The sequence below is a fragment of the Drosophila guanche genome, unplaced genomic scaffold, assembly GCF_900245975.1.
Source record: "Drosophila guanche unplaced genomic scaffold, DGUA_6, whole genome shotgun sequence".
Classification (NCBI taxonomy): Eukaryota; Metazoa; Arthropoda; class Insecta; order Diptera; family Drosophilidae; genus Drosophila; species Drosophila guanche.
The window spans coordinates 3,737,100-3,764,561 of record NW_022995747.1 but is presented as its reverse complement, the minus strand read 5'-3'; the positions used below and the strand labels follow the sequence as shown (position 1 = coordinate 3,764,561).

Below are 27,462 nucleotides of genomic sequence, written 5' to 3'. Positions count from 1 at the left end.
CGACAAGCCAACTGAACAAATTAGGCAACCTTTTATTTGACATTCCCCCCCTTCTGTGAGTCCTGCGACTGGCCTGCGCTGAAGCAACATTTTTGTATGGATGCAGTCAAGTGCTTGAGCATTTTATTTAAGCGCATGAATGGATTTGATGGCTTTTCTTGGCTAAAGGAAGCAGGCCGGGACCCGAAAAAAAGACGAGAGCAAAATATTTCAATTCATTTCATAAAATGCCTCAAAATTGTAGCAAAATTATAAAAATTGCCTGGCTCCAGACTGGCTTGGGCTGGCTTGAGCCCTCGGCAGGTTTCACCAGACAACGAGCACTTTGGTTGGCTGCTTTTGGGCTGCTTTTCATAAATGTAGCCTCTTCTATCTCTCTCTCTTGAATATTTTGTTGGTCCTTTTGGGCCACATTTGCTCATATGTAAAGTGAATTGTTTGGGCGGATTGGGGAGTCGTTTGTGTTTGTGGGTGTGTTTGTGTGGCCACTGCTGTTGGATTATGAGAGCGAGCACTTTTTTTCGTACATAAAGAGTAACATTTTTATATAGGGCATGTTAGTTGTGAGAGCTAGTTGGAATCTGGAGTATTTATAAATGCTTTACAAATATTAACTAGAGACATTTATGGTGTCTGGAGATATATTTAATATTACGGAATGTAGTAAACATTCCAAATGATATTTAATCAGTGAACTTTTGATTAAAATAATATTTTTATTATCTCTACAGATGATTCATAAAGCTAAAAACCTATGCGAAAGCTCATTGCCTGTTCGACTTGAGTTGTCTACTTTTTGCATTGGCTTTTCATTTATCTTTTTCTTTTATTTCTGGCCTTTTTTCGGTCTTTTTGTTAATTTCATTTTTCGTTCTCATATGTGAAGTGGCTTTTTGCAAATAACAGAGACCCCTGTGCGCAGTGGATTTGGATGTGGAGGGGCATGCCCAATTTGGGGGAGTTGCTGAGGGTGGACTGGGGCTGCCATAGCGCTTTTTGGCATATGCTGTTTTGCCTGCAGTAATTTCTTAATTAGCTTGCGAACACAATGTGCTTATATACAATACATATACCGCTCGTATGTACATTCTCGTACCCCCTTTTCACTGGCTATATAAGAGTGTTTGGGTAACAGTTTTTGCTCCTCCGGTTATGCAGAGGAGCCTGTCGCTGCAGTTGGCAAAGCCAAGCGGCTGGGTACTTATTTTAATTGCAGCCTTTTTGGGCATGAAGTGGCGCAGCTTAGCTCAAAGTTGCCCCACTCTCATCCACTTTCCTCTATCCTAAGTTTCAATGAGGGCTGTCAGTGTACTCGGTACAGTAAAGCTGATTTTTTGGCAGCTCTAAGTACTCACAGAAAATGGGATCGACTGTTGAGTGTGTGTGTGTGTATCCCTCCTTTGTCGAGTGTCCTTTTGGCTTTATATTTATCTATTTTTGGCTGACAGTTCAATTAAGTACAATGGGCAGACAAAAGTAAAATTACGCTTAAAAAAGGACCCACTCGCAGGAGAATTGCTGTTGTTTTTTTTGTTCTGTTTCGGACATTATGCCTGTCGCTCTTTGTACTTTATTATCCATTTAGCACATTTATTTTATCTGTCCTCGCATGGTCAGCCCGTGCGTCCTTTTTTTATGGACTTTATTTTTTAGCAGTTGCGGTCTGTGTGTTTTGTGCGAATGTTTGTTTGTATCTTTATGACAAGTCCATTTGAGTGCTGTTGGATGGGATGTTTTTTGCCACCCCTCCTGCAATTGCCGTCAACTATAATAGGCTCATCAACGTGGCAGTTTTTTCGATGCTGTTGTTTTTATTGCGAAGCGTACCGCTTTTATGTGCGATTTTAGGTGCTTTAATCAACCGACAGTTGTGTAACGACGGATGTTTTATGGGCCCCCGCCGACGGAATAGTGCGAAATAATACTGCAGTTGCAAGATGAAACTAAGCCGTTTAACTAGTAATTACAGCACACAGGCACTTACCGGACCGGGAATGGCATTAGTTTCCAATTGCAATTCCCATTCGTGTACGCATTCACAATGCCATAATCAAATTCCATCTCATTACGCGCCATATTGTTGTAAATTAATGCAATAACACACAAACAGTGTTCCCATAACAGCGCACTCGTATTACAAACACACACAGATACGCACTCACACATGCAGAGCCAAATTGAAGTTGAAAAGTGCAAAACTGAAGGAAAGTCGCAGGCTAATTACGTGCCTTTCGCCGATCAAATTACAGATCCTACGAGCCTGCACGAGTATCAACGGAGGAGGACTCAACCGGAAGCTCCTGTTTGCAAGGCGTCAATTGTCACACACTTACATGCAACCGGCTGAGAGCAGAGGGCAGAGCCGAACCCCTTGGACCGCTTTTAGCTAAATTCGAATCCAATTGAATAACAATAAAATTTTGTACTGCGCTGTTTGGTTATTTGATGCCCGCTCCATTGTGTGTCGTCGCACTCTCGTTGCCCCTCGGCTCAGTGTACCTACAAATTATGTAGGCCGTGACAAATCCCGATCCTTGTGCATTGCACTGCGTAACAGGAAGTCAACAATGGCAGACACAGCAACGAGTTGTGGCAGTGCACTCCTGCCTGGCTGCCACAGCCAGGATGTGTACAGGATACAGTGTGTAAATGATTGTAAAACGCTTTTCAAATCACAGCACAGCACAGCACCATTTCCACCTCTGGCTCTGAGCCCAGCAACTCCTGCTGTTGTCATTGTTGACGGCCTGTTATGTTATTTAATGTCATTTAGCCTGCGGCCAAATACACGTGGAGCGATGGCTGCTGCTTTGTGAAGTACACTGAGAAAAAAAGAGGTTTAAGCATTAGCAAAATCTTAAAAGTAGAGTTGAAATTTGTTGTTAATTTTCTTACCTATCGCTGAAGAAGTTGTTAGCCTTCAAAAAATGTGTCACCTCCATCGAAATGGCCATCGATTTATCTATTTATTAGTTTAGTAAATACACGACAAATATTGCTTGAAACAGACTTTCTTTAGTAACTTCATACTCCAGCTATTATCCACGACCAACAATAATTCTTCCTGATATTCGACCATTCCATCGATGATACCTTAGAGCCCGCTGCTACTGGGACGAGTACCAGTAAACTCATTCGCTGTTGCCCTGACAGCCACCGGAAGGGCTTCATTACAATTACATCCCAAACTCCTACTGAAATATCCTGTCCAACTGCCCTGCCCTGCACTGCCCGGTTGGGTGTCATGCGAACAAAATCATTTTAATTGCAAAAAATTGAACAAAGTTTGCGCTCGTTTGGTTCATTTGTTGTTACTGTTTGTTGACGCTTCCAATCGGGCCGCTCGCCCGCTTCTGGTTAACGGCAAGTGGGTATCATAGCACGCCCGTAATGGCTACCCCATGGAGATCCCCCCGACCCACTCCAGATCGAGAGAATAACATATTTATACGAAACTGCCGCAAGCACACGTTCAGATGACGCCCAGTTCGGCCAGGACCAGCTCTCCCAGTTGGGCTGGCTATTGAATGGAGTGAATGGCAAATGGAATGAATTGCAAATGAATAAATGGCAGCAACAGCTTTCAGCGAGCGGCGGAAATGGTGTGAAAATTACAGGTTATGCGACATGCTGAACAATTTTCATGAATTGACTTTTGTAAGGGTTGAGGGGCGGTGTCGAATCGTAAATGAGTTCGCATGCAGAGTGTAATTACACAACAAACAGGCCCTAAATATACACGTTTATATGTATGAACTATGTAATGATGTACATATGTATGTATGTAATAGGTGCTGGCTGAATCCCCTACTCAACAAATCTGGAGGCAAGCCTTAGGCGCGTCCAAGTGTGAAATTGAAGATTGCATAAACCAAAGGCTATGGTCCTTCTCTTATCCGATTTCATTTTATTTTTTGTTCGTTTTTGTTGACAGTTAAATTATGAAAGTTCTTTGGGATAAGTCCCTCGGGGGCCCATCTGATAACTTAATGTAATTTATTACCAGAAATGCAAAACACTTGACACTGTGTCATGAATAATTCCAAACAGTTTCCGTTTGCCGTTTGTTGGGATGCCAACACTCACTCGGCCCAGCTTTTGACAGAGGACTGTTTATCGGACTGCCCAAATCTTTTGCGGTTTTAAATTACTAATTTTGAAACGCCCAAATTGGCATTTAACCAATTGCAGACATCGGGACATTGGCAACCCAAAAGCTAAATCAGGAACATGAACATGAACCCAAAGAGAGACTGAACCCAAATCGATTCCCCAAGCGCAGTCGGTCCGAATCTGAGCCCAAGACAAGCCAACCCACTTATCATATTAAACTATGGAGAAAAAACCCAACAACCATTTAGCAAATACTCAGGACAATGCCCGATCTGATCTAATGCCAATGCCAACCCCCCCAAAACAACCTGTAAATGGTTCGGGATGGGTTTGGGTTCGTCTGGGTTGTCTGGGTTGGGTGGTGGTGAAGGCAAGCTCTCGAATACAACCCAATTAGATGTACGGAAAAAAGCAGCAAGGCACTGGCAACCGAGTCAGTCAAAACAAAATCAAGATAAAAGCGAAATTCAATCTGTCAAAAATAGATTACAGACCAATTATGTGCTCTTTAAGAGTACCCCACAGGAGCCAGTGAGTGCCAGTCCATACATGACAGCAGGGGAGTGTGTGTGTGAGTGTGAGTGTGTTTTACCCCCCTGTTTTGTAGACCCATTTATCCCATCCATCTATGTATGGCCATCAGGCAGAATTTTGTGGCGTGTAATTGTGCCTGCTCGGCAGGGAATGCGACGTCTCCTCGGGGTGGTGAGGACTGCTGCTGCTTTTGTTTTGGGGTTGCCTGATTGGGCCGAGTTCATTTAATCGACACCAGGAGAGCCGCTGCCAGACGACGAGTAGTGAGTAATTTGCCACTTAATGGCATCACCGAAGTTTGTCATATCTCAGCAAACGCAAGATGACAGGCTGTTAAGAGGCCCAAGTCAAAGTCCCAAATCGTTCATAAAAACCAACACAAATGGTATGTGGAACTATGCTGAAGGTTCCTGAAAACTAGGACATGCCTTTCTGTCGGGGAACTGCTCTAAATTCTTATTACAATAATCCATTTCCCAACAGCCATTTCCCTAATTCCCATCTTATTGCCCGACCGACCACACCCTGGCGAAGTGCAATGAGAAATCACGACGTAAAGTTAAGCAAACATCGCATACTAATCCGAGGGATATACACACTCGCCCTGGCAGTGCCAACCCAATGTTTTCATATGATATCAGCATGACTATAAAAGCACACACACAGAGAACCCATCCCAACCCATCACATACTTTGTTTCTGCGTTCGGGACCAATCTGCCTCGTCGAGCAGTTCAACTGATTTCAGTGCGGGTCTGAGAGTGGGTCTGGGTCTGGGTACCGGTTCAATTCTATTCAATGCCTGGCATTCTTTGTGTGTGTAAAGTACCATTTAAGGGTGATAATCGTTCGCCATTTGAGGGTGCAAAATGGAAAAATCATTGAAAGCGAACATCAGAGAGAGCGCGCGAGGATGAGGACGAGGAGAGCTGCGACCAAGATTAAAAGTGCATTTAATAATAGAGCAGTGGGTAGAGAGCGGGCACGCAGGTTGGCCCCGGGGAATATCAGACTTACATGCAACATGCAGTGGCCAAGCAGGGGCCAGGAGAAAGCTCAGAGTGGATTATAATGAACATCCAGTTGAGCTAAATGTCTCAATAGAAACCTGCAACCGAGTGGGAATGGCAAAAGAAGCAGCGAAGGACAAGCAGTCACCCCGTCGTAAAAAACCTAATGATTCAGAATTATTTGATTGCGTGGGCGGTTTGTTGGTTTGTTGGTTTGTTGGTCTCTTGCTGGTGGTGGTGGATGAGCCGGAAAACCGGCGCACGGACGGACGGGCGGAAGGATGGATGAGCGCCACCCCAGTGGCAGTTAGCGACATATGTTGCCACATCCGCAGGCTGACTTATGTCGCTATAACGTGTAAAATTGTTATAATTCCTGTGGTTGCCAATGTCTCTGCTGTTCCTGCACCCCCCCACCTGGTTGCACTCGTAATAAATTTCATTTTAAAGTGCACCTTCCCCCGCCTGACTGGTTTATCCTGCTCGGACTGGGACTGGGACTGGGACTGGGTGGGGTTCCAATTAATTTGCTGGTCACCCAACCCAGGCAGCTGTCTGATAAATCACAGACATTCCATACCATTCATGACTTTGCTTACCACTCTAAATTGGAAAGTAATTAATTTGTATTTGTCAATGAATGTCTCGGGAATGATTAATTTCCCCGAAACTTTAATGCAAGGGAAACTTGTGGTCAAATTGTTGGTTGGAGAGAGTGGGATGTGGCATTAGCTTAATTTACACGCAGAGAAAAACATGGAATAATCGATCCCCCAAGTTCCATCTGAGGTTCACCCTCAAAATCGGACTGTTGCTATTATTTCCTGTGCTCTACAGATCTTTATCAGGGCCGCAGATATTCACCAATCTGCGTTGTATTGTGAATGTCTGCACCTGCCTGTCCCTTAAGCGGCAGAAGGGCGCTTTATCCGCTTCGCATCCCAGGGATACTCCCGCACAACAGCAGTCAAAGGATTTGATTTGCTTGCCTGGCTGGGAGTCTTCACTCTTTCTCACTCTCTCTCACCCCCCCTCGCCAACATTTATTCACCCAATGACATTTTGATTTTGCGCACTTTTTGATTGATGACAGGCAGTGCCCGTGTCCGTGCCACGCCCTCGGCTCGCCTCCCACATAATCATAAATAAAAGCTATCAAAAGTGTGCGTCTTTTATTTTTTTTTCGGCGTGACTGGTGTGGTGTGTGCGTCGTCGTTCGGGCCTCAAAAAAGTTGAAAATGGGCAAACAAATCAAAAGATATTTTTGCGCGCCTTTTGGCGCACGGCTTAAACAAAGGGACAATGGCACAAGAGCAAAAGAGAACAGCTGGGCCAGGCCATGGCTTTTCTTGGTCCGCGTCCGTAGCCGGAGCCATTCAATTGTTTGCGCTTCAATGGAGCCGGCAAATGCAGATTTTTCTGAAAAGGCAAAATCCCTTAAACAAAAGCTCTGACACACACACACACGTGCTGAGCATTTTAGTCTAATGAAACTACCTACAAGGAGAGCAAGGCCATAGCTGGAGGATGAGGGACGAGCATAGTGCTTGAAGGCAAATGACAAATGCGTCGAGCACTTGCTGCACGGCGCTGAGCCGTGCGAGAGCCTCAAGGCGCCGAGGCTCGGCTCGGCTGCCACTTTTCGCTGTCATTAAGTAAATAGAATGAGACGCCTAGATAGGGCCAATGTAGGCGTTGTTGCCTAAGTGATTAAAACGCCGCACAAGTGCAATTTGTCAAAGACGAGCTCCGCTCCTCCACAGTCACGTCAGATCTCAGTCACAATTCCAACCTGCTCATGAATTGTGCGCCTTTTTTCACGCTAAAGCAACTGAAAAACCACTTTGGCCAAATTGACAACAGACCCCATTGCTGGTGGAGACTGGGAGAGGTGAGTCCTTCCTGGTAACAGCATTTCGTCAAACAAATAACAGCCTTGACAGACACCCATGTCCCATCCCCCCCACCAGCATGCACTCCCGCACGCGTTTAAGACCGCGAGTGCGAATTCTTCACTTCAATGCGCCATGTTCTGGCTTTTTGTCTGCGACGAGATCCATTAAAAAATGCACAAAGTTGTCGGGCAGGTAGCCCCGAGGCTCTCTCTATAAACAATGCAGTTGCCGCATAATGCCGTACAACAGGAACGGCACGGCTGAAAGCGGACACAAAAAGTACACCCAGCTAAAAAAAAACCAAAACAGAAAGCAGGAAAAGAACAGGCCCAGGCACAGGCACAGATTTTCCCCCCGTTGCCTTTGGCCCGACTTCTGTTGTCATTTTCTTGCCCTGCGCTTTCGTAATTCATTTGCCCAGAGAGTGGCCTAGACAATTGTTTTATGGTTGTAGTAGATACACTCACTAAGGGTAGCATAGTCATGACTTGAAGCTGGAAGAACAAGCGAGAAAAGTATGTATCCATAAAAGGATCCACCAATCGCATTATTTTTCAGATATTATTTCATGTGTGCTGAAGCACTTTCTTGGGAATAAAAAGTAATGAAAATGTGTGCCAAAAGGATCACCTTCCAATGAATTATTAAGAGTATTAACAGCCTCGCTTTACCACAAGCAACCTTCACTTATTGTTTACTTACAGAAAAATGTCCATTGTTTTTATTGCTTGTTCTTGCGGAAATAATTCCCCGTCAGTTCTTAAACAATACGCATACGCCGTGTATATTAGTTTTAATTAGCTTGCAGCTCTGCAGGTAGTTCTTTTTGGTCGTTTTTGTAGTTTTCAGGGACTTATGCCACTGATTTTTCGTGGCCGAATCGCGTTGGCTGGCAATGCCTTTGAATGTCATATGGCTGGCAGGCACATTCCTCAATTAATCAGCAGAAGGCATCCCGGCACCCAGCAGCCACAGAATCTTCTGTGAGAGGCGGCAGAAAAAAATGCTAACACAGCTTTTCACTTTGGGAAAATCCCAACACCGACACGCCCGAACCAGCTTGCTAATGCTCCCCCCTTTTCATTTTTTTTTTTTTGCTGCTGGCCGGAACAACTCACATCTGATTTGTGTGCCTTTTTTTGCGGCCTTGCTTAGATTTTTGGTGGCGCACTGCAATGCGTCATGGTTGGCTTCATGTTCTGGTCCTCCTACATCCTCCTCCATCCACTTTTTGTGGTTTTTTTTTTGGTGCCAATGCAAATCCCAGCAAGCAGCTTACTTTCATCAATGGTATTTTGCCATTTTTCAACATTTTCGCTGACAGCTTGCTCCACAACAACAAAAAAAAGAAGAGCAGTGGAGGAGCCGAAGCTGGCACACAAAAAAGGCCAACAAATGCCATAATATGAGCCTGCGGCAGGCCAAGGCAAAAGAATTGGCCAAAACGCTGCTGGGTCCACAGATTTGGAGACTGGGTACATGGCAGAGGCCAGGAAATGGATTTGATTTATGTATGTACATACAGCCGCAGGATCAAGAGTCGCCCCAGTATGGGGGAAGCGCCAGGTGAATGCTTTTTTGATAGACTCGAAATGGATACACGTTACAAGATGATAAAACAGCACCCCGCTGCCGCACTGCCCCCCACCGTCCAGCCATTGGAGTGCGCTCACAAATTATTTAGGAAATCTGCCACTCATTCAGAGTATTCCATATTCATTTGGCTGCCGGTTCGTTGACATGCCCGATGTCCGATGCCAGGCCAGGGAAATTCGAGAATGCTTTTCCATACTTTCTTTTATTTCCGTGTGTGTGTGAGTGTGTATGTTTTTTTTCGCTGCTATCCGTTCCCAAATTTGAAATATTTTTTGTGTGCTTGGGGGACCAATAATAATTTGCATCGCCAGTATTTCGGCGCATTTTTCTATGCCGAGAGACACACAGAGTGAGGAAGAGAAATAGGATCGATGTCAGGACAGCACAACGTGTATGAAATGCAATTTTTAATGACATTTTTCAGCGTGCGTCATAGTTTTCAGCGCTCTTTTTATGCAGCGGGTTTTGATTACAAATTTCGTTTGATGTGTGGACTGGCTCTTCCCTGGCTTATTTAGACGCGGATCAATTTTAATTAAAGAAAATACATATCATCCCCGCCTTCATAGCATTTTCTCATTGATTATTGGGAGTGTGTTAATCCAATTGTACAGTACCATTCTGTACCGTTCCCTGCTTTCATTTCATAAAAGGATGTGCCCAGGCGTAAGACGAGCAACAGACAACAACTCCTCCCCCCACTGTTGATGCGTTACCTTAACCATCAAGTGGCCATTAAGGGCTTAAAACCCAACAAGGACAGCCATTAGGAGCCAGTAAGTCTATAATCAACGGCTTTTTGACACGTCTCGACGCGTGTCCATCGTTGTTGTTGCTGTTGTTGTGGATGGATGATGATGTTGTTTGCTGTCATCGCTGGGCCAAGTGCAATCAGTTAGAGCATTGAAGCCCGAGGCCGGGCTACGCCCACTTATTGTATGGCAACAATTTGTAGGGCTGCCGAGAGTTAGAGGCGGAAAAACTCAAGTGGAAAATGCTGGGCCCAGCCCCTGATCAGATCCTGCACCGTACTTGCCACGCGCTCACGAGCGTGCGATAATTATGTTGCCATGCATTTGCGGCACGTGGCAGCAGGGCCAAAGCCAGTGCCCTGGCCAGGCTCTACAAGTATCCATATCCGCACCGACTTCCGCTTGCATAATTGCCACAAATATTTACCCCATATCACGGGTTGCATCGCGGCTAAATATGTTTTTCGCCCTCTGAAGTGCCACTCAAGTGAAGCACGCACCGTGAGAGTGGAGTTTTGACTGGCTCGCTGGCTGAATGGATGGATGGATCGATGAACAGTTGGATAGGCTTCTTTCAGGTGAGTACGAAGCGTAATTGAGACCTTTTTAGTCCTCTCCCTTGTTGTTGTTAATTGCATTAATGTGAGTAATTTATAAGTAAGTGGGTGGTGGGGGTCGAGGGGCGGTCCCTTTCGAGGGCCGTGTGAAAAACTTTGCCTCCTACTCGGGCCTGGGATATTTATGCGTCGAGGCCAAACATTTGGCCAAGCAATAATGCTGAAAGTGCCAAACGGAGACTCGTAAATTGCACCTCCTTCCAGTCTCCAATCTCCAGCCTACAGCCACCACCAGCAAGAGAATATCTAGAGCACTGGCACAAGTTTCAGGACCATTCCATTCCCCCTCCTAATAGCAGCAGACGAAGCCGCATTGGCCCCCAGGGAGCATACAATTTCAATAAATATTTCACTGCATTAGCTCGATGTCAGGCTCTGAGGTACTGAGGCCAGCACAAATCCTGGCAGCGCGTAACGTCAAATTGCTTTTTGTTGGTTCGGCAATAACGTGCATTAAATGTTTTGGCCATTATCATTTTTGGCCAAACATCATCGCCATTAGGGCTGCTCACTTCTAAGCCACAGGCTGAATCAGTGTGGGAGTTGAGACTAAGTCTGGGCATGGGCATTGGGGCTTGTGGCTTCCCCACAGACAGCCATTGAGCTGCTACAAATCGAAAGCGATTCCTATGACAATGCCAGGAGGCTGCCAGACAACTGCAATTGTTGCACTCCCTCTCTCTATGCTTGGGGCATGCATAAGAAAGACGCAATGCGGATAGTTCCCTTTGGGACAACAAAGAAACACCTTGATTGCTTCAGCTCCCAGCTTCCAGCTCCTGGCTGCTAACTAACTGGAGCTGCTGCTGCTGCTGCTGCTGCTGCGACTACTGGCTGGGCTGAACTGAACTGAACTGAAACGGGGCCGGGCCTGAATGCTTGTCGTGAGCTTTCTTTCATTTACTGACAATAAATTTTCATTTTCTTGGTAAATCGTTTCGTTGTTTGTTGCTGCAGTTGCTCCTTTCTGGCGTCGATTGCCTCTGTCTGCCACACACATATGCCCGCATTTTTGCACCACAACAATTTGGTTGCCACAGCTCATTGTCTTCCGCCTCAGCCTCAGCCTCAGCCTCAATGTCTGGGCCATGGCTATGGCTGTAGCTCCAGCAGCATTGCAATTGCTCACAAGTTATCCCAAGTGGAAATTTTGCAGCTTTGCCTGCCACATCCACTGCCACTTCCATTGCTGCTGTTGTGGCTGGGTGTCGTTATTCAGAAGGGCTGGCAAATCGCAATAAAACAAAAGTGATTGTCAAGTGAATGCGTTTGTGCTCCCACATCACTTATTCCCCCTCCAACATGGAGTTGTACACATACAAATATGACTGAAGCTGTAGCTGATATTATCCGCCATAATATGCAATTCATCATGTGCGCTCTCCCGTGTAATTCGGAGTGATTAAAAATGTTATTCAAATGCACTTGATTGATGGATGCCAGTGATCACAATCGCTGGCTGGGACACTGATTCGTGGGGGAAAGAATATGAAAACACGGGGAGAGATTGAGAAATTAAAATGGGTACCAAAATGGTGAAACTTTTTGTTAGAAATTTGTAACCGATCTACCAACAACAATTTCCTTCGATGCTTTCCCTTTTGGTAGTCCGCACTTTAAATTAAATCCCTATTAATGTTACTTCAATTGTTAATTGTCTCCATTTAGTAATCAGACAGTTAAAACGGGGTCAAGGTGAGCTCGTACTGGTTAACACAATCTCTCCTTAACTGTAGGCCGGAACTAACTTTGTCACGCTTTTTTTTAAATGCTTAATAAACATAATTTTGATTAAGCAACTCTTTCCACCGCTAAAGCCACACACCACACGCAACATTTTGGCTAAAAGCCAAAGCCAAGTTGGCCAGCAACACACAGCCACGCACTCACGCACACGCACAAGCGGACAGGCAGTTAATTAAGGGTGTGAACTGGTTGAGTTATGCGTGGACAGGACAGAACAGGACTCCACCGCAGTCCCACTCCACTCCACACTCGCTTACATGTACATCCCCACACACGGCTGCCACTGGGCCGCCCTTCCGGACAGCCAATTCCTGTCAAGGCATCAGCATAAAGGACAGCCAAATGGCCAGTAAATAATTCATTAGCGGCTTTTAACAATAAATTTTTGTTGGCCGGACTAAACGACCTTTCCGACTAGAGACTAGCAAGGCTTCTTTCTACACTGAGGGAAATTAGAGACAGGAAAATATGTTCTAGGAAGTTTTTGGTTCCGAAAGAGCGAATAATAATGCAACAAGGGAAAAAATCCCTGTAATTCGCATAGAACAATATATACTCTGATACCTATGCCATTTTTCTCTGTGTGTATTGCAAATTCTTCAGTAAATTCTTCTCATATTTTGGTCTCAGTGTAGCTGCCTATTCTTTCTTTGACTTTTGTGTTCCCTATTTTTTGTTTGAGTCGGGCACTTATTTTAATGAAGTGGCGCATTTGCTTGTGGCGGTAACTAATTAGCTGTGCCGGCTTGAACTTTGAACTGCTGCTGGCTTCATTAGAGAAAGAATTTGACGGTTTGTCTCTTTGTCCGCATTACTCTGATAAGACAACGATAAGACAGCAAGAGAGAGCGCGAGTGCCGACACCTGCGCATTACAACAACATTGTTGTTTATTTTTTGGTAAATATTCGCCAGTGGCCTGCAAATTAAAATGAAATAATTCTTCATCAGCGCCACAGCCCCTCGTGGCAAAGGCACACGTGAAAGGGCAGGCAAGAAGGAGGCCACTGGCAGGAAATGTGCTATAATTGAAAAATGTGGTAACAAGACGCTTCGCAGCCGAATTGACCTCCTCCTCAGCTGTGTGGCACCGTGTCGGACCTAACGAATGCCTCACTTTTTTTCTTGTATTTTTTCGCGTTTCTCGTTTTGTTTTTTGCATAACACGCGAGGACTGTGTGGCATGTTCTGGTGTGGTAGGGTGATAAATGCTCATCAGGCTTTAAGGCTGCGCTGGCAATTAACTTTTACAATGTTGTTGAAACGTAATCAAGTTGTCAGCGCCCAAAAGCCAGTGGCTGAGTCGCTGACTTGGATCGCATATTATACTCCTAATTACTCCGAAAGTTTTCTCTGCTAGCGCGAATTCCCTACGCCGGGACACAGCCACCAACTGTCAGCAGAGGGGCCAGAGGGGCAAGTGGCTCTGCTGAGACTCTTAGAGGGCGTCGCGACAGATCCACTCTCATTGGCTAATCCTGGGGGATCCATTCGACTAATGCCCTGCTAGAGTTTCCCCAGTCTTTGGCTCGATTCAAATGTCTCTCAGTTGTCATAACAAACTCCGGGGGGTTTCCATCACGTTCCCTCAAGTACTCCCGCCTCTACCCGTCTCTCAATTTTTCCCTGACGGAGATGGAAAGCATTAGCCGGCGGTGTCCCTCCCCCAAAGTCTTAAGTTACGATTCCAGTCAGCTCCAAGAATTGACAATAAGCGGCATAAATTTTAAAATTTTATTTTTATCGCATTGCAATTTTCTTTTTCTTTTCCTTTTCCTTTTCCATTTCTTTTGCCGTTTCACGTTTACGTTGCTTCCCCCCCTTGGGTTTGTATGTTTTAAGCCACATTTAAGATACTTGGCTGGCATTATTGACTTTCGAGTTGATAAAGTGCCATAAATGTCACCCCATTAACAGAGGAGGCAGGCAGGCAGGCAGCCAACAATAACGTGGCAAAGGTAAAGCCAAAGGCAAAGGTAAAAATACGCGTTGAGTTCTTTACGCTCTTGGGGGTTGGAGACACATATATAAATGTATATATATCTACTTATAAAGAGACACTGACAGAGAAGGGGAGAGAAATAAATGTGTGCTTGTGCTTCAGCTCCTGTGGCTGCTGCTGCTTCTGCTACTTGCCAGGATAATGCGCCTCAACTCAATTGGGAATTTCGAAAGTAAAGTTGAATTTCATGTTCGGCTGCGGCAATTGTCACAGATGGTTTAATTGAAGTAATTACATACGAAATCCGTCAGGATTTGAGCCCTCCTCAAGCTCTTCTCTCTCACCTCACTGCCCCCCTGTCAGTGTCTCACTGATGACACTTTTCGTTTATTATTTTATTATACTCGTATTATTATATACTAAGCAGCAGCAGCATCATCATAATCCACCCATTTGGGGTTTGGCGGAAAAAGGGTTAATTGAGTTGTTGCCTTTTGTTTTATCTGCCTTTTCCGCCGTTTGGCTTCTCGACTCCTCGACTTCCGACTCGCCTAATGAGCTAATGACAACTGCGTGTAATTGTCAGGCAGGAACAACCACAAGGACCTCCATAAGGGACGCACGTATTTATTGCCACAATTTTATGTGGTTTTCGGTTATATTTTATGTGGTTTTTCATGAATTCTAAAAGGGATATGTTGAGGGTTTATTCAATCCAGTTGAACCGGTTAGTCAGATGCAGATGTGTCATATAACTAAGTATACAAAATTCACAAAATGGATCTGGCAAAGTCTGAATGTCATCCTCAAGGTTATCTAAATATATTTTGAACTGAGCTGTTAATATTGTTGGCTAATCAAACAGAATTTTACTTTAGCAATAAATAGATCCACTGAGACTTAAGGCACATCTGAATAAATAAACATTTACACGGCCTATGTATAAAAAGCTGTACCGAAGCCATTACCAGAGACAGTTGCTAAAATTTATTAACAAAAGATGCTAAGGTCGATCGTTCTGGTTGCTGCAGTCCTGTGCGTGGTGCAGGCCACAATAATAATTAAGCCCAAGCCACAGCCAGTGGAGCCTTTCAGCAATTGTAATCTCTATCTAAGAGCCTACACCTGGGCCCTGGAGGACTGCATTTGTCGTGTATTCCAGAACGATTGCCTATTGAAGGAGGAGAACACACGAAGGGAGAAGGCCGGAAAAACGCGTAGGTTCTAGTGCATATTTTGTATCATTGCCAGAAATAACCTTTTCTAAATCCATCGATAGCTCTTGTCATCGTTTCGGAGAAGTTGTGCAGAAGTTTTATTCCTAAGAAATGTCTTATTGGACTTCCCGTGGTGGCCAAATTCCCGAAACCGGCTCCATGCGGCTGCAATGGCAAGCCTGGAAGCCTCGTCAATCAAAAGTTCAAGAGTCTATGTGCACTTCACAAATATTCCGCTGAAAATTCAAAGCGTAAGTTTAAATAGACTTGCAATGAAACTTCTCGGTAATGATTTTAAATATATTTATTTTACAGCATACATCAGCTACACTTTGGGAATCTACTAGAAAGGAAGGCCCAAGGAGAGCAAAAACTGCGAGGCAACATGGATGAATCTTTTACTCTTTTGTTATCTTATTTCTCTTCATCAAAAACCTTATGGTCGATTTTGTTACAATAATATAAATATAAAAAGAAAGCATTGCACTTACCAATTCTACTTTATCATTTTCCAGAATACTTACTAGGTAAAAGTTGGGCTATGACTACATTTGGGTGAACTCTGATATTTCACTTATCTCTCGCATAATTAAAATTCCTAAAATTGTACTTGCGCCTTTTTTGAGCTGTCCCAAGTCAGCTCTTGGACTTTCCCTTATAATATTTTTCGGTTACTCAAGGTTAGTCAAACATGTGGCCGCCTGCACTTTTGGGTGCGCGTTCATGTCAACATTATATGCACATCTGGACAAACAGTAAATTTCGCTTAATATGAAAAGTAAAAGCTGTTTGGAGACAGTCACAATCATAATCAAGTTCAATCAAGTTTGTGTTTTTTACCATAAAATGTTAAAAATTAAATTATTGTTTTTTGCATTAGCTGTTCTGCAGGATTGGCATGGAAATACCCTGATTCGAGATGAATCTGAGCCAGAGCCAGAAGGCGTTACAGAGCCAAGGCCAGAGCCAGAGCCGGAGCCATAGCCGGTGCCATATCCGGAGCCAGAGGTAGAGGAAGAGCCTAAGGAAGAGCCTGAAGACAAGCCAGACGAAGATCCGGATAAGAGCCGGAGGAAGAAAGAAGAACCTGAAGTTAGGCCTGATCAAGAGGCGGATGAAGAGCCTAAGGAAGAGCCAGAATTTGAGGCGGAAATATAATGATTACTTTTTAGCAGACGGGTCATGATAAGGGGAATGGTCATATCCGTGGGGGTACATACAAGGGTTTGGCGTTTTTAAATTTAAGTCAATGTTACCTTGAAGGTGTTCAAAAGGTCAAATGCATAATCAATAAGTATTTCCAGAATGCATCTGGAATCGAAATAAAAATATTTACATAAAAATGAATCAGTAAAAATAAACGAAACTCCACACACAACCATCTGCTCAAATACAACTTTTTAGCTCCATGTTCTCTATATAATGAGCCACCAGGAGTGGCCTAGTCAACAGTTCCCATTTCGTCTGCCTATCATCATGTTTAATCTCAAGTTATTTGTCCTGATTGCAATGGCCATTTGCCTGACGCAAGCCTTCTCTCCCTGTGAGCCGGAGGAGCCAGTCAATTGTGAATTTGGCAAGCCCGAGTGCAGATCCTGCGGCTGCGGCAGCGTCAAGACGTGTGGATGTGGTTGCAAGCCGTGCCGGTGTCCCTGTTCCTCCTGTGGTTGCTCCAAGTAATCAAGATGCGCTTAGCCAAGTGTATCCATCTACAGTGCTGGAAGTGAGACCTTCCCAATGGAATTCTTGTTTGACAAATGTTTTGTTTTTTTCCCCATTATTAAAGTGTTGCAACCTCTTGGAACTTTCATCTTTGATTTCAGCTGGCGTTCTTCGTACTTTGAGCGCTCAATTGTGAAGCGTGTGGAAGGGAGCGCTTGAATGGGCAGACAATCATTTTCATTGCATTGATCACTTTTTTATTCATATCCGTTCACTCGTTGGCAAAGTAATTTCTTTGTTCTTTCCCAGCCATGCTTCTTGATTTCCCAGCACCGTCGACGCCCCTCAGACAACTGGGAAACAAAAGAAAAAGTAATCATATCCGGACTCCTGCTGCACCCGTCCCGACCCCAGCTCCCCCGCTCATTTGGCGCCACCATCGTGTACTTTGCACTTTTCTACGTGAATTGGTTTTTTTGTTTGTTCCTTTTTAAACTCTGTTTGGCACTGGCACTCGTATTCCATTTCATTTGCTTGACTTTGGCAGGCACCTCCAGTGCCTAGGCCTTGGCAGGTCCATCCTTGCAACCGCAGGACATGGGTCGCATCTCCTCCTAATAACCCTAAAAGCCTTATCGAGTCATTTAGTATGAAAACAAGCAATTAAAATGATGAATATGCAATAAATGTGGATTGTATACGCAAACACACACAGTCACTCTGGCTCTCGCATAAAGGACAATTCCTTTCGTCCCCCCTCCACCGCCCGTCAATACATTTTATATGCTAATGAGCGGCACACATCTACGGGGATCTACCAGCAACAAACAACCAAAATGCTCAAAAAATTCGGGAAAAAATAAAGGAAAAAGGCCCGAAACATACATTTGCCTAATGAAAATAGCGCCATTAAAATGAGAAAAACAACTTTAGATACCGAAATTCGAAACACGGCGAGTTTTGGCAATTAAAAGGATACGAATGATACAAGGTTCTCCTCTCTCTCCACTCTCTCTCAACTGTCCTGCTGCGTCAGCCCATGAATATGTACGAGCCTGATGGAGAGAGGCACAGCGGCAGGGGCTGGCTATACCTATGGCCGTACACTATGGCGGTGATCGTCTAGCAAATTAGAGATTAACACGCATGTGTCGTCCTTTCTTGTGTACGTGTGTGAGTCCTTTCGAAACTGTTGGTTCATTGACCGACAGACCGACCAACCGACCGGTGGCTGGCAATAAAAGTAAATGACTTCGAAAACTTTTGACGGAGTGCCAAACTGGCAGCCAGTTTTATAACTTAACGAATTAGAGCAATTTGAGGAGAGACTATAAAAACGTCAGGGAAACCACAGAAATATGTTGAAAATTTTTGGAAAATTTTCATGGCGCGTGCTCGAGATAACACTCAGGTAAATGGGCCAGACGGGCACACGGGGTTGTCGCTGTCGTTGTTTGACGGACCGTCCCGACCCGAACTGTGTGTTTAATAAGCTATGACGAGCGGAGAGAGCAGGCGCATTGAAAGTGCAGGGAGGATCCATATCAGTGGAAAATTAAATGCATTTTGAGGAACAGACAATCAAGGAGGATAATATGTGGAGGAGGGGATGACACACCCAGGTCCAGGACACATTCAGTTACATCTTCGTGGGCAAACATATTAATTAAGCTGCCCCCCCACACACAAACACAGACACAGAGTTGCAGGCCTATGCGCCTGTCAGTTGTCCGATGCGACGGGTCAAGTCGGGTCAGGTCAACAACTTAATTATATTGGCCCGACACTGGCCCCAGGCCTCGAGTGCACTCCGAGTGCTTCAATTATAATTATGCGTGCATCTATACACATACTCGTATTTGTGTGTGTGTGTGTGCTTGCATTTCCAAGTCGAATTTATTATTATTTGTATCTAGAATTGTTTGACTGCCACGGCCCCGCCCAGGTCTAATTTGATAATTGCAATTGCGTGTGCAGTCAGCGGCTCGTTAGGACATTGGGTCCTGTCGGGACAGAAGAGCGGACAGGACAGAACAGGACAGCGGCGGCTGATGAGTTAATTGGCCTTTAATTTGTTGCAAATTTGTGGGCATTGCCGCAAGCTTTCGTGTACGTAATGTATGTAAGTATATTGCCTGCTATGAATAGAAATTGGCCTCTAATAGTGTCAACATTGTGTTAAATCCACATTTACAACCGGCCGCCTGCTGCCTGGCCCCTCAATAATATATTGTAATTAACCTTCTCCGCGGTGTCCCTGCAAATCATTTGATTTGATTTAAATTATTTTTTAGTAGTGGTTATGGAAGCCAGAAATTAGACACGTTTCGAAAACTGTTTTTATCCTTTTCGAAATTGGCAAACCAAATAAAATGGTTGAGTGACAATTGGTTAAATGAAATTGATTGATGAGACAGTCGGAATGTATCTAAACTTTGACAGATTGCGGAGAAGGTTGTGTTGTGTGTGTTTGTTGTGGTTGGGCAGCCACATAAACCCACACCCAGATAGGGATCATCATCATTTAGAGTGAGTGGCACGAGTCAAACAAATGTTGTGACAGAAAAGGGGTGCGGCCCAAACGAGATACAGATACAGATACTCGAACAAATGTAAATGCTCTGCGTGCAGCTTATTGACATTAATGTAACAATTGTCAAAGGATTTATTAATAGCTCAGAGGGGATGGGTTCGTGGCTGGGTGCGGCTCGGTTGGGTTGCTGCTATTGCTATTGCTGTTGCTATCAATCATTTGATTGATATTAATGAGCTGAAATTTGCATAAATTCAACGATGATCACAGGTTTTTGCGGCACCGAGAGTGGAGTTTTGTGTCGTTTGAGTGCTCGGCTTTAGAGATTTGCCAAATGTTTTGCATAAATTTCCAGCATAATTAAGTTTGTGGCGTACGACTTTCCATTAACAATTCGAATATAAATATATGGATGGGGATATTGAATGGCACATTTAATATAAAATTTATTTTGCACACATTTTTTGGCCTGCATATAAATTATTTCGAATTTTCCACACACGCAAACACACGAAAAAATAGCCATCCTATCCCTCGAATATCGAACAGAAAAGAAGAAAAAAGCAACTCAAATGTAACAAGAAGATCAACAATAAAGCCACAAGAATACAAATTACCAGGCCACAAAATGTCAGACTGCCCCCTCCGCCCTGCTGCACACATCTCCAGATACAACCACACACACAGATACACAGATACACTCATGCAGACACACACTTACCCAGCCATATAAATGCACAGTTTGTGATGCATATAAAAAACGGAAAGCAAATTTGAATTTTTAAATTAGTTTTGTTAACTTTTGCCGGCGCTTGCTGTTGTTGTTGTGGAGCTACTCCTGGCTGGTTCTGGCTGGGAAATGTTTAACGACTCGTAAGGAAATTGCAAAGTAAAATGTCTTCGGGAATTTCCATATTTCCACAACGGCATGGCAGTGGCTGCGAGGTGGAGGGTGGAGGGGGGTTGCCGGCAGAGCAAACGTAATAAAAAGCAAAAAGGAAACCACAGACAACTACAGCATATAAAAGCAAAGAAAGCCACAAGATGGCGTTGAGTGGGCGGATGGGCAGGATGTAGGTCTGGGCAGCTGGGTGGGTGGTTACTTGGGCTGACTGCCTGCTGAAAATGGCGAATTAAATTTGAAATTGCGGTCGGTTGTTAGACGAAAGAGAGCGGCACACAAGCTCCCAGTGTGCGGGAATGAAAGAGAGATATGAGAGAGAAAATGTCACAGCAAGTTGAGGTAAAAGTTGCGTCTGGCATTGCTTTTGTTGTGTAAAATATGGAAAAATGTCTCCTTGCCTTGGATAATGTGAGAGGCTGGGTAAGGTATGCAAAGACTGCTTATGCATACCAAATGTGTGAGTCCTATCCTGTCCCTCCTCAGCTCCCGTTTAGGGACAGGTACAGGGACAGCATATGAAGCGGGAGCAAGTTTATTTGTTTTGTCAGTCGTTGCACGCAGCTTGGAGACCTCATTCATGTCCGCCGCCAGTTGATGGCTTGGAAAATAAGCTCATAGTCCTCCCAGCTTCTTTCTGTCCCTTTTTTCTTGCTCCTCTTTCAGCTCATTTGAAATGCAAAGCAGCACTTTGGAAAAAAATTAAAATTATATTACATTTGTGCCACATTTACTCTGTGTCAGATAATCTTTTACACGCACCTGTCATGAAAGGAGAGCTAATTTATTTATGATTAGTTCTAAAGGTTTTAATGTATCGCTTAGAATTTTAATATATATAGAATGGTGTAGCAGATCCTGATTTTAACTTCCACTCGAATTCCCCTGTTCTCTAATGGATGTTTCCTTGTGATGAGAAGATGCCAATGCAGTCGCATGACCGCATTCTATGGAATTTTCAATAGAATTAGGCCTTGTTTGGCAAGGCACTAATGTGATTCCAACAAACTTATAAAGTGACATAAACTTAAGCAGTAAATTCTGGCCAATGAACGAAAAAAAAATTACACCAGCACAAGCGCACACACACAAAAGCACTCATGAGCAGCAGAAAGTCAGAGAAGACTGTGCAATTTATTTTGCCAAGCAAAAATTACTTGTCGCTTCCGGCCAAAGAGGCCGACGCATGGGCACGGGGGGCAACTACACTTACTAGATGGAGAGACTAAGCATTTGTGTGCATATGTGGGCGAAAACTGTAGCTGTGTTGTGTGTACACAAATTAGACAAACAACGACCAAAGCTGTGGCACACTCAAAGTGAACGCCATGTCACGAAAAATATTTAAATTAGCATTAACATCTTTCGTTTGTATGTTGTATCCTGTGTCCCGTACCCTGTATTGCTGCTCCTTCTCCTATGCATGTGTTTTGCCTTTGGTGCAAAATTTTGCAATCAAAAATTGGCTTCTCCTCCGCAAAGTGGAGGAGGGTGACAGGGTGGCAGCCAAAAGATGAAAGGCGCCGGACTAGACTGGAAAAGGAAGCACAACTTTTGATGCTGTTTGCTGCTTTTCACATTTCCCTGTCAGCATCGCTCTAGACGGCGTGTGTTCCTTTCCATTTAAGTTTTTTTTTTGTTTTTTCTTCTTTTGCTCTTGTTTGTTTTGTTTTTCTGCGCTGCTTTGACTTTAGTATGGGTCGAGGACATTGCTGGCATCAGCATCACTCCTATCCTTTGCTGCTATTGCTCCCTTTTTTGTCAGTCAATTTCGCCGGATTCCAGTTGATAAAAACTCTGATTGGTTCTTGGGTGGTTTTTTGGTCAACGAATATTATCATACTTATGATTTGATATTGGCTGCCAACTGACAGCCATCCAATTCCTCAACAGAAAAGTTTTTAATCATGCCGAAGTTGTGCCCTTGCTTTGCATACCAATGTGTGAGGTTAAAACTAATTAAATGTGCCGCCAAGTAGGCAACTTGTTGTTGGTGTTACTGCCCCTGCCGCTGCTCTTGGATTTCGTTTTTCATTCCATTTCGCTGTGGCACAGATTCAGATTGGGGCGACGGCTTGACAAATGAATGTGGGTGTCAAAGAGCTTTGATAACTTGGTAGCAATGGCGGCTCAAAACAAATGGCGCCATCAATTCGAGGTGTGGCCTGGCTGCCCGTCCGCACAGGGAAGGAAACAAGGAAATGTACAAACTAATTTTCATGCTCGGCACGCGCACGAAAATACACGGGAAAATCATTCGTGGGCGGAGGTGGTTGATTCCGTTGGTTGGTTGGCTCTCTGACTGACTGACTGACTGACTGACTGGCTGGCATATTAGAGTAATTAAATGGCAAACGCAAACTTAATTGGAATAGCCATTGGCCATGTCTGGACTGGCTGTGTCTTCGAGCTGGTAATAAAATAAAAAAAGTCGCCATTAAACTTAACTTGAGCGGTGAGGCGACCATTTTCCAAGCATTACTTCGCAGTGCGTGCGCCTATTTATTTAACAAATTAGCATAATTGTTCACAAAATAAAATTCAACTTAAGTACAAATGATGGGCGCTCTGGCCGGGCTAGCTGTTAATTAACATGTGGGTGCAGGCGGGACTGGACAGGACTGGACAGAACGAGGCTCCCGCAGCGCAAATTAGTTGCGAGTACGCCAATGCTAATTGCGGAATGGCATGTCGGTGGACAATGAAAAGCTAGTCGTGTAACTGGCTGTTGGCTGGAAAATATATGAAAATTGTTTTGACTTTAGATAAGCGACAAACCATGGCCGGAGTCAAGGATGGGCAGGGCAGAGCTGGGCTGGGCTGGGCCGCTGGCATGCCGTGATAGACGCGACGCAGCCTTGTGCAAACGACAATCAAATTTATGACTTGCAGTGGAAGAGCGACAGCAGACAGATCTTCCTCCTGGTCACTTAAGAGCCACTTGCCGGGTTTAATTACGAAACTATCAAATGGAACCAGCTGTTCGAGTGGTCTGCGAGATCTCATCTCTTCCATCCTCCATTCGACTGCCTTGGAGTCCATCCCTTTTGTCATTCTCCGACTCAAAGAGTGGCTGGGCTGACTCCGACTGTGACTCTTTGTGTGTGTCCATCTGAGATAAGCTTTGTCGCCAGTTTGTTGCAAACACGCAATGACAACTTGGTAGCTGGCAAGCAGCTACCTATGAAGTTGTCTTCCCGCTGTTCTCGCTTTGTGCTTTGTGCGATTCTCAGTGGCAGATACAGCCATACAAATATATGTGAGTGTGGAAGTGGATGTATATAAAAGCAATTTTAAGTAGCAACATCACACACAATGACAAGTGCCATCATCATCATTGTCATTGTCATTGTCCAGGACCCTGCCTTGGCTCTCCTTTCTATTTCGGCCTGCCCTCTTTGTTTAAAGTGTTGGCCGGCACACAATTGTCCTTGTTTGCCTTGTTCTGTTCGGTTCTGTGCTGTTTGGCATTGAAAAGTTGATGTTTCGGACGCTTATCGTGCAAACAATTTAACAAATGGCTAATATTATTGAGCTTGATAAGGCAAGCAACCGGAATGGCCCTAATCGAAGTGGAAATTAGGTTGTTTAAAAGTAATTGAGATACAAGAACACACTGGAAGGCAAACAGAGAGTGATATATTCTATAAAGTAGAAGAGTAGAGAAATTGTTCAGCCTATGAATCAAAATAATTCTGTAAATTGAAGTCAGAGCTCTCTTGACAGGAGGCAGTTGGTGGTTTTGAAAGTATCCTGATGGAATCAGAAATACACTTACAAAGATATGTTATGGTAAAATCAATTTTGAATTTATTTGTAATGCAATTGAATGGAATTTTTTAAATTTTAAATTTTTCGAAAATGTACGAATATCATCATATTTTTTTAACGATCATTGATTAGACGAATCCTTTATTTAGCTGTGATTTATATTATCCTTGCCACGAACCTCGCAGAGCTTTTGTTTCGCCCAAAAAGCGTTTCAGTTAAGCTTTCCCAGTTCTAAGGGAACCCAACCAAGCAACCCTCAGCCCAGTCCACCCCCTTGCAAAAAAAAATAATCACGCAACACACACACACATGCGCGCATATGTGTGCGTATCCCGAACACGCACACTAATTCCATTAGCCCCGCACACACATGGGCAACTGTGCGTGTCGGGAAATTATGCTGAGATGCGAACCCTCAGGAACACTGGCGCACATTATGTTCGCCTGGTGCGAAATCTACCACGAAAGAATGTGTACGAGTATGTGACGGACAATACACGTGTCTTCGGCCTACACATGCAGCAGGGGATGCCTCAGTGTGCGATGCTGTGGCACGCATACAAGAACGAGACAAGACACGGCAGCGTAAGCGTAAGCGTGCCCAGAAGTGCGCTCCTGCTCCTGCTCCAGCCCGTGCTCCTGCATGCAAGAGAGAGAGAGAGAGAGAGCAGAGTAGTTATGGTGTGAGCGGCGACCTTGAGGCCGAGTCGTCGCACACACTTGATGAACCAACCCCTAGTCGAAAGGAGAGAGGAGGAAACCACCACCACCACATCGGCAGCAGTGGCAGTATCAGCAATGTAAAGACGTAGTAATTCGCCCTTTGTTGGGCTGTTCTGGGCGCCTGATACACTAAGGTTGCTCCTAGTTACGACGTAAATGTTAACCGGTTTTGGGTGTGCCAGCCGCACTGCTCTCGCCTGTTAGCGTTATGTAATGGCCTCGACGCAGGCCCAGCCACGTCAGTGGTAACGTCAAACCCGGCCCAGCTGGTGGGCGGGCAGCAGGCAATCGGCCGTGCGACAGTACGGTTATACTCCGCCCCGTAGATACGCCCTAGTTTGCGGAGCGGACCGCCTGCCGTCAGTGACATGCGCAGTGGGTGCGCATCTAGCAGTGTTTGCCTGCCGACAGTCCTGTTCGCCTGGTCATCCTTGGGCGTTACCTTAAGAAGGGTTAAAACCGCTGATGGACACGTGTCCGTAGCTGTCGCTTTTAATGTGCTGCTGCTGCTGGTGCTGCTGCTGCAGAGGTTCTTGCCCGGGTTCTTGGCAAAAAACACAAAGAACCAGTCGGGTACCGTTCGGTACAGTTTTGGACCCACCCAATGCCCGCACTCGCTAATTGAAACGCTCTGTATGACGCAGTGGTTTGATGTGGGCTGTGGCCCACCCACTTGGGCGTAGTCGATGTATGCAGTGGAGAGATACTCCCATGAGTGTCTCGACAATGTGATACCCGGTACAAGCTCAGAAAAATTATTCCTTGTAGGCAATTAAAGAAATATTTATAACTAGGTATAAGCCATTGGATATCTGTAATTTAATTTCAAGCTGAATCCTTTGAATACTCGGATTTAGAATAAACAGATGCTGAGGTCGTTAATTTGTACATCTTCTGATTAATTTCCAATAGCCCAAAGTACTCTGCCAGTACTGGGTACCATCGCAGCCACGTCAATGGCACAAAACCCACCCCTAAAGCAATATGTGACAATGTCAAGCGAACACACCCCTCACACAGACACACACTGGCACACCAACACATGCAAATACTTTCGCTTTTTGGAGTGGTTTGGCTTAGGAATGTAACATGCGTGCTGTGTGCCGCTGTGCGCCTGGTGAAAAACTTAAACTGGAATTTCCTTTCGTTTGACTGTGAATCTCGTTGGCCCGCAGCAATTTCAGTACGGACAGTGCAATTCAAACTGACTGTTCAAACTCAAAGCTGAATAGAAATCGCTGGTGGGAATACGAGTTGTTGAATGCTACTTCAATGGCTGAATGTTCGGAAATTCTGGAAGAATGAATGAACATTAAATATATAAAGAATAGAATTGATTTCCTAAAATCCATGGTAGTTTTCTTTCCGGGGGTACCAGTAAAGTTCTCATTTTAAATTGTCTAAATTGTCGCAACACTCAGAGTATACATATTATTGTACATATGTATATCTATAATTTGCACATGTAGGAAATGACACACGATAAGCCATGAAAGCCTTTTTCTCAAGAAATATTGACATCCTCGTCTATATTTATTTTATTGCATTTGTTATCGGTAATTTTCTCTATTACCTCAAGAAGCAAATGTTGGCACAATTACATTTCACAAAGCCGCAGTAATGCTGCCGTTATCTGAGTTTATTTTGCGCTGGTATAAATACCGGACACAGGTGAAGATCATACAACACTTGAAGTCTAGAGTTAGCCATGAAACCATCAATCGTATTACTTCTGGGCATTGGATGCCTACTAGCTTTGGCCAGCGAAGTGAGCGCCGATTGCTGCCGCGCCTCGCTGACAATCACCTACACAGTTGATGGCGGACAGGCCTGCGGGAGCGTAGGTGGACATGGAAAATCGGACAGTTGCACCATTACAATCTGCGCCGATGGCCGAGCCCAGGTGGGCACCTTCTGTGGGCGTGGGTCCTGCAACATATTCGGCTGCGCCTGCAAGAACGGCTGCCTGACTGGCGATTATCTAAACAGTTTCATCAACAACAACAAAGGTCATAACATTAAGGTTCTGGGCCAGAGGTGGAATACATAATTTAAATCAAAATATGCTAATCTATCCATGGACATATTTACATAAACGCGTTTATATTATAATCCTTTAAATCCTAATCAATTGTATGCACAAAAATAAAAATATAATGGTTAAATTTAAATTAATTCCAGATTCCTCATATTTTAACACATTTAGGAAAATTACACACGATGCTGATTAAGAATAATAATTGACGTATTTTTCTCAATAAATATTGACATACTCGTGGATATTTATTTTATTGCATTTGTTATCGTTAATTTCCCCCATTATCCCAACAAGCAAATATTGCCACAATAAGATTCCGAAATGATTCACAAAGCCGAAAAAAGTCTCCTATACATAAAGTATTGTACATATTTACATATATCATCCCCGCTATCTAAGTTTATTTGTCGCCAT

General features: G+C 44.3%; 3 protein-coding genes across 3 annotated transcripts; all 3 read left to right on the top strand.

Annotated features, from left to right (window-relative positions):
- Positions 1–15,165: 15,165 nt before the first annotated feature.
- Positions 15,166–15,910, top strand: LOC117583106 (salivary glue protein Sgs-5). The gene is made up of 3 exons (XM_034271288.1): positions 15,166–15,420; positions 15,483–15,671; positions 15,736–15,910. Exons 1-3 carry the CDS (start codon positions 15,204–15,206, stop codon positions 15,765–15,767), a joined length of 438 nt encoding a protein of 145 aa, XP_034127179.1. The 5' UTR covers positions 15,166–15,203; the 3' UTR covers positions 15,768–15,910.
- Positions 15,911–16,864: 954 nt separating this feature from the next.
- On the top strand, positions 16,865–17,224 carry LOC117583112. The gene has a single exon (XM_034271296.1). It carries the CDS (start codon positions 16,897–16,899, stop codon positions 17,098–17,100), a length of 204 nt encoding a protein of 67 aa, XP_034127187.1. The 5' UTR covers positions 16,865–16,896; the 3' UTR covers positions 17,101–17,224.
- Positions 17,225–26,685: 9,461 nt separating this feature from the next.
- LOC117582943 (protein Diedel-like) lies at positions 26,686–27,181 on the top strand. The gene has a single exon (XM_034271050.1). It carries the CDS (start codon positions 26,719–26,721, stop codon positions 27,058–27,060), a length of 342 nt encoding a protein of 113 aa, XP_034126941.1. The 5' UTR covers positions 26,686–26,718; the 3' UTR covers positions 27,061–27,181.
- Positions 27,182–27,462: the final 281 nt, after the last annotated feature.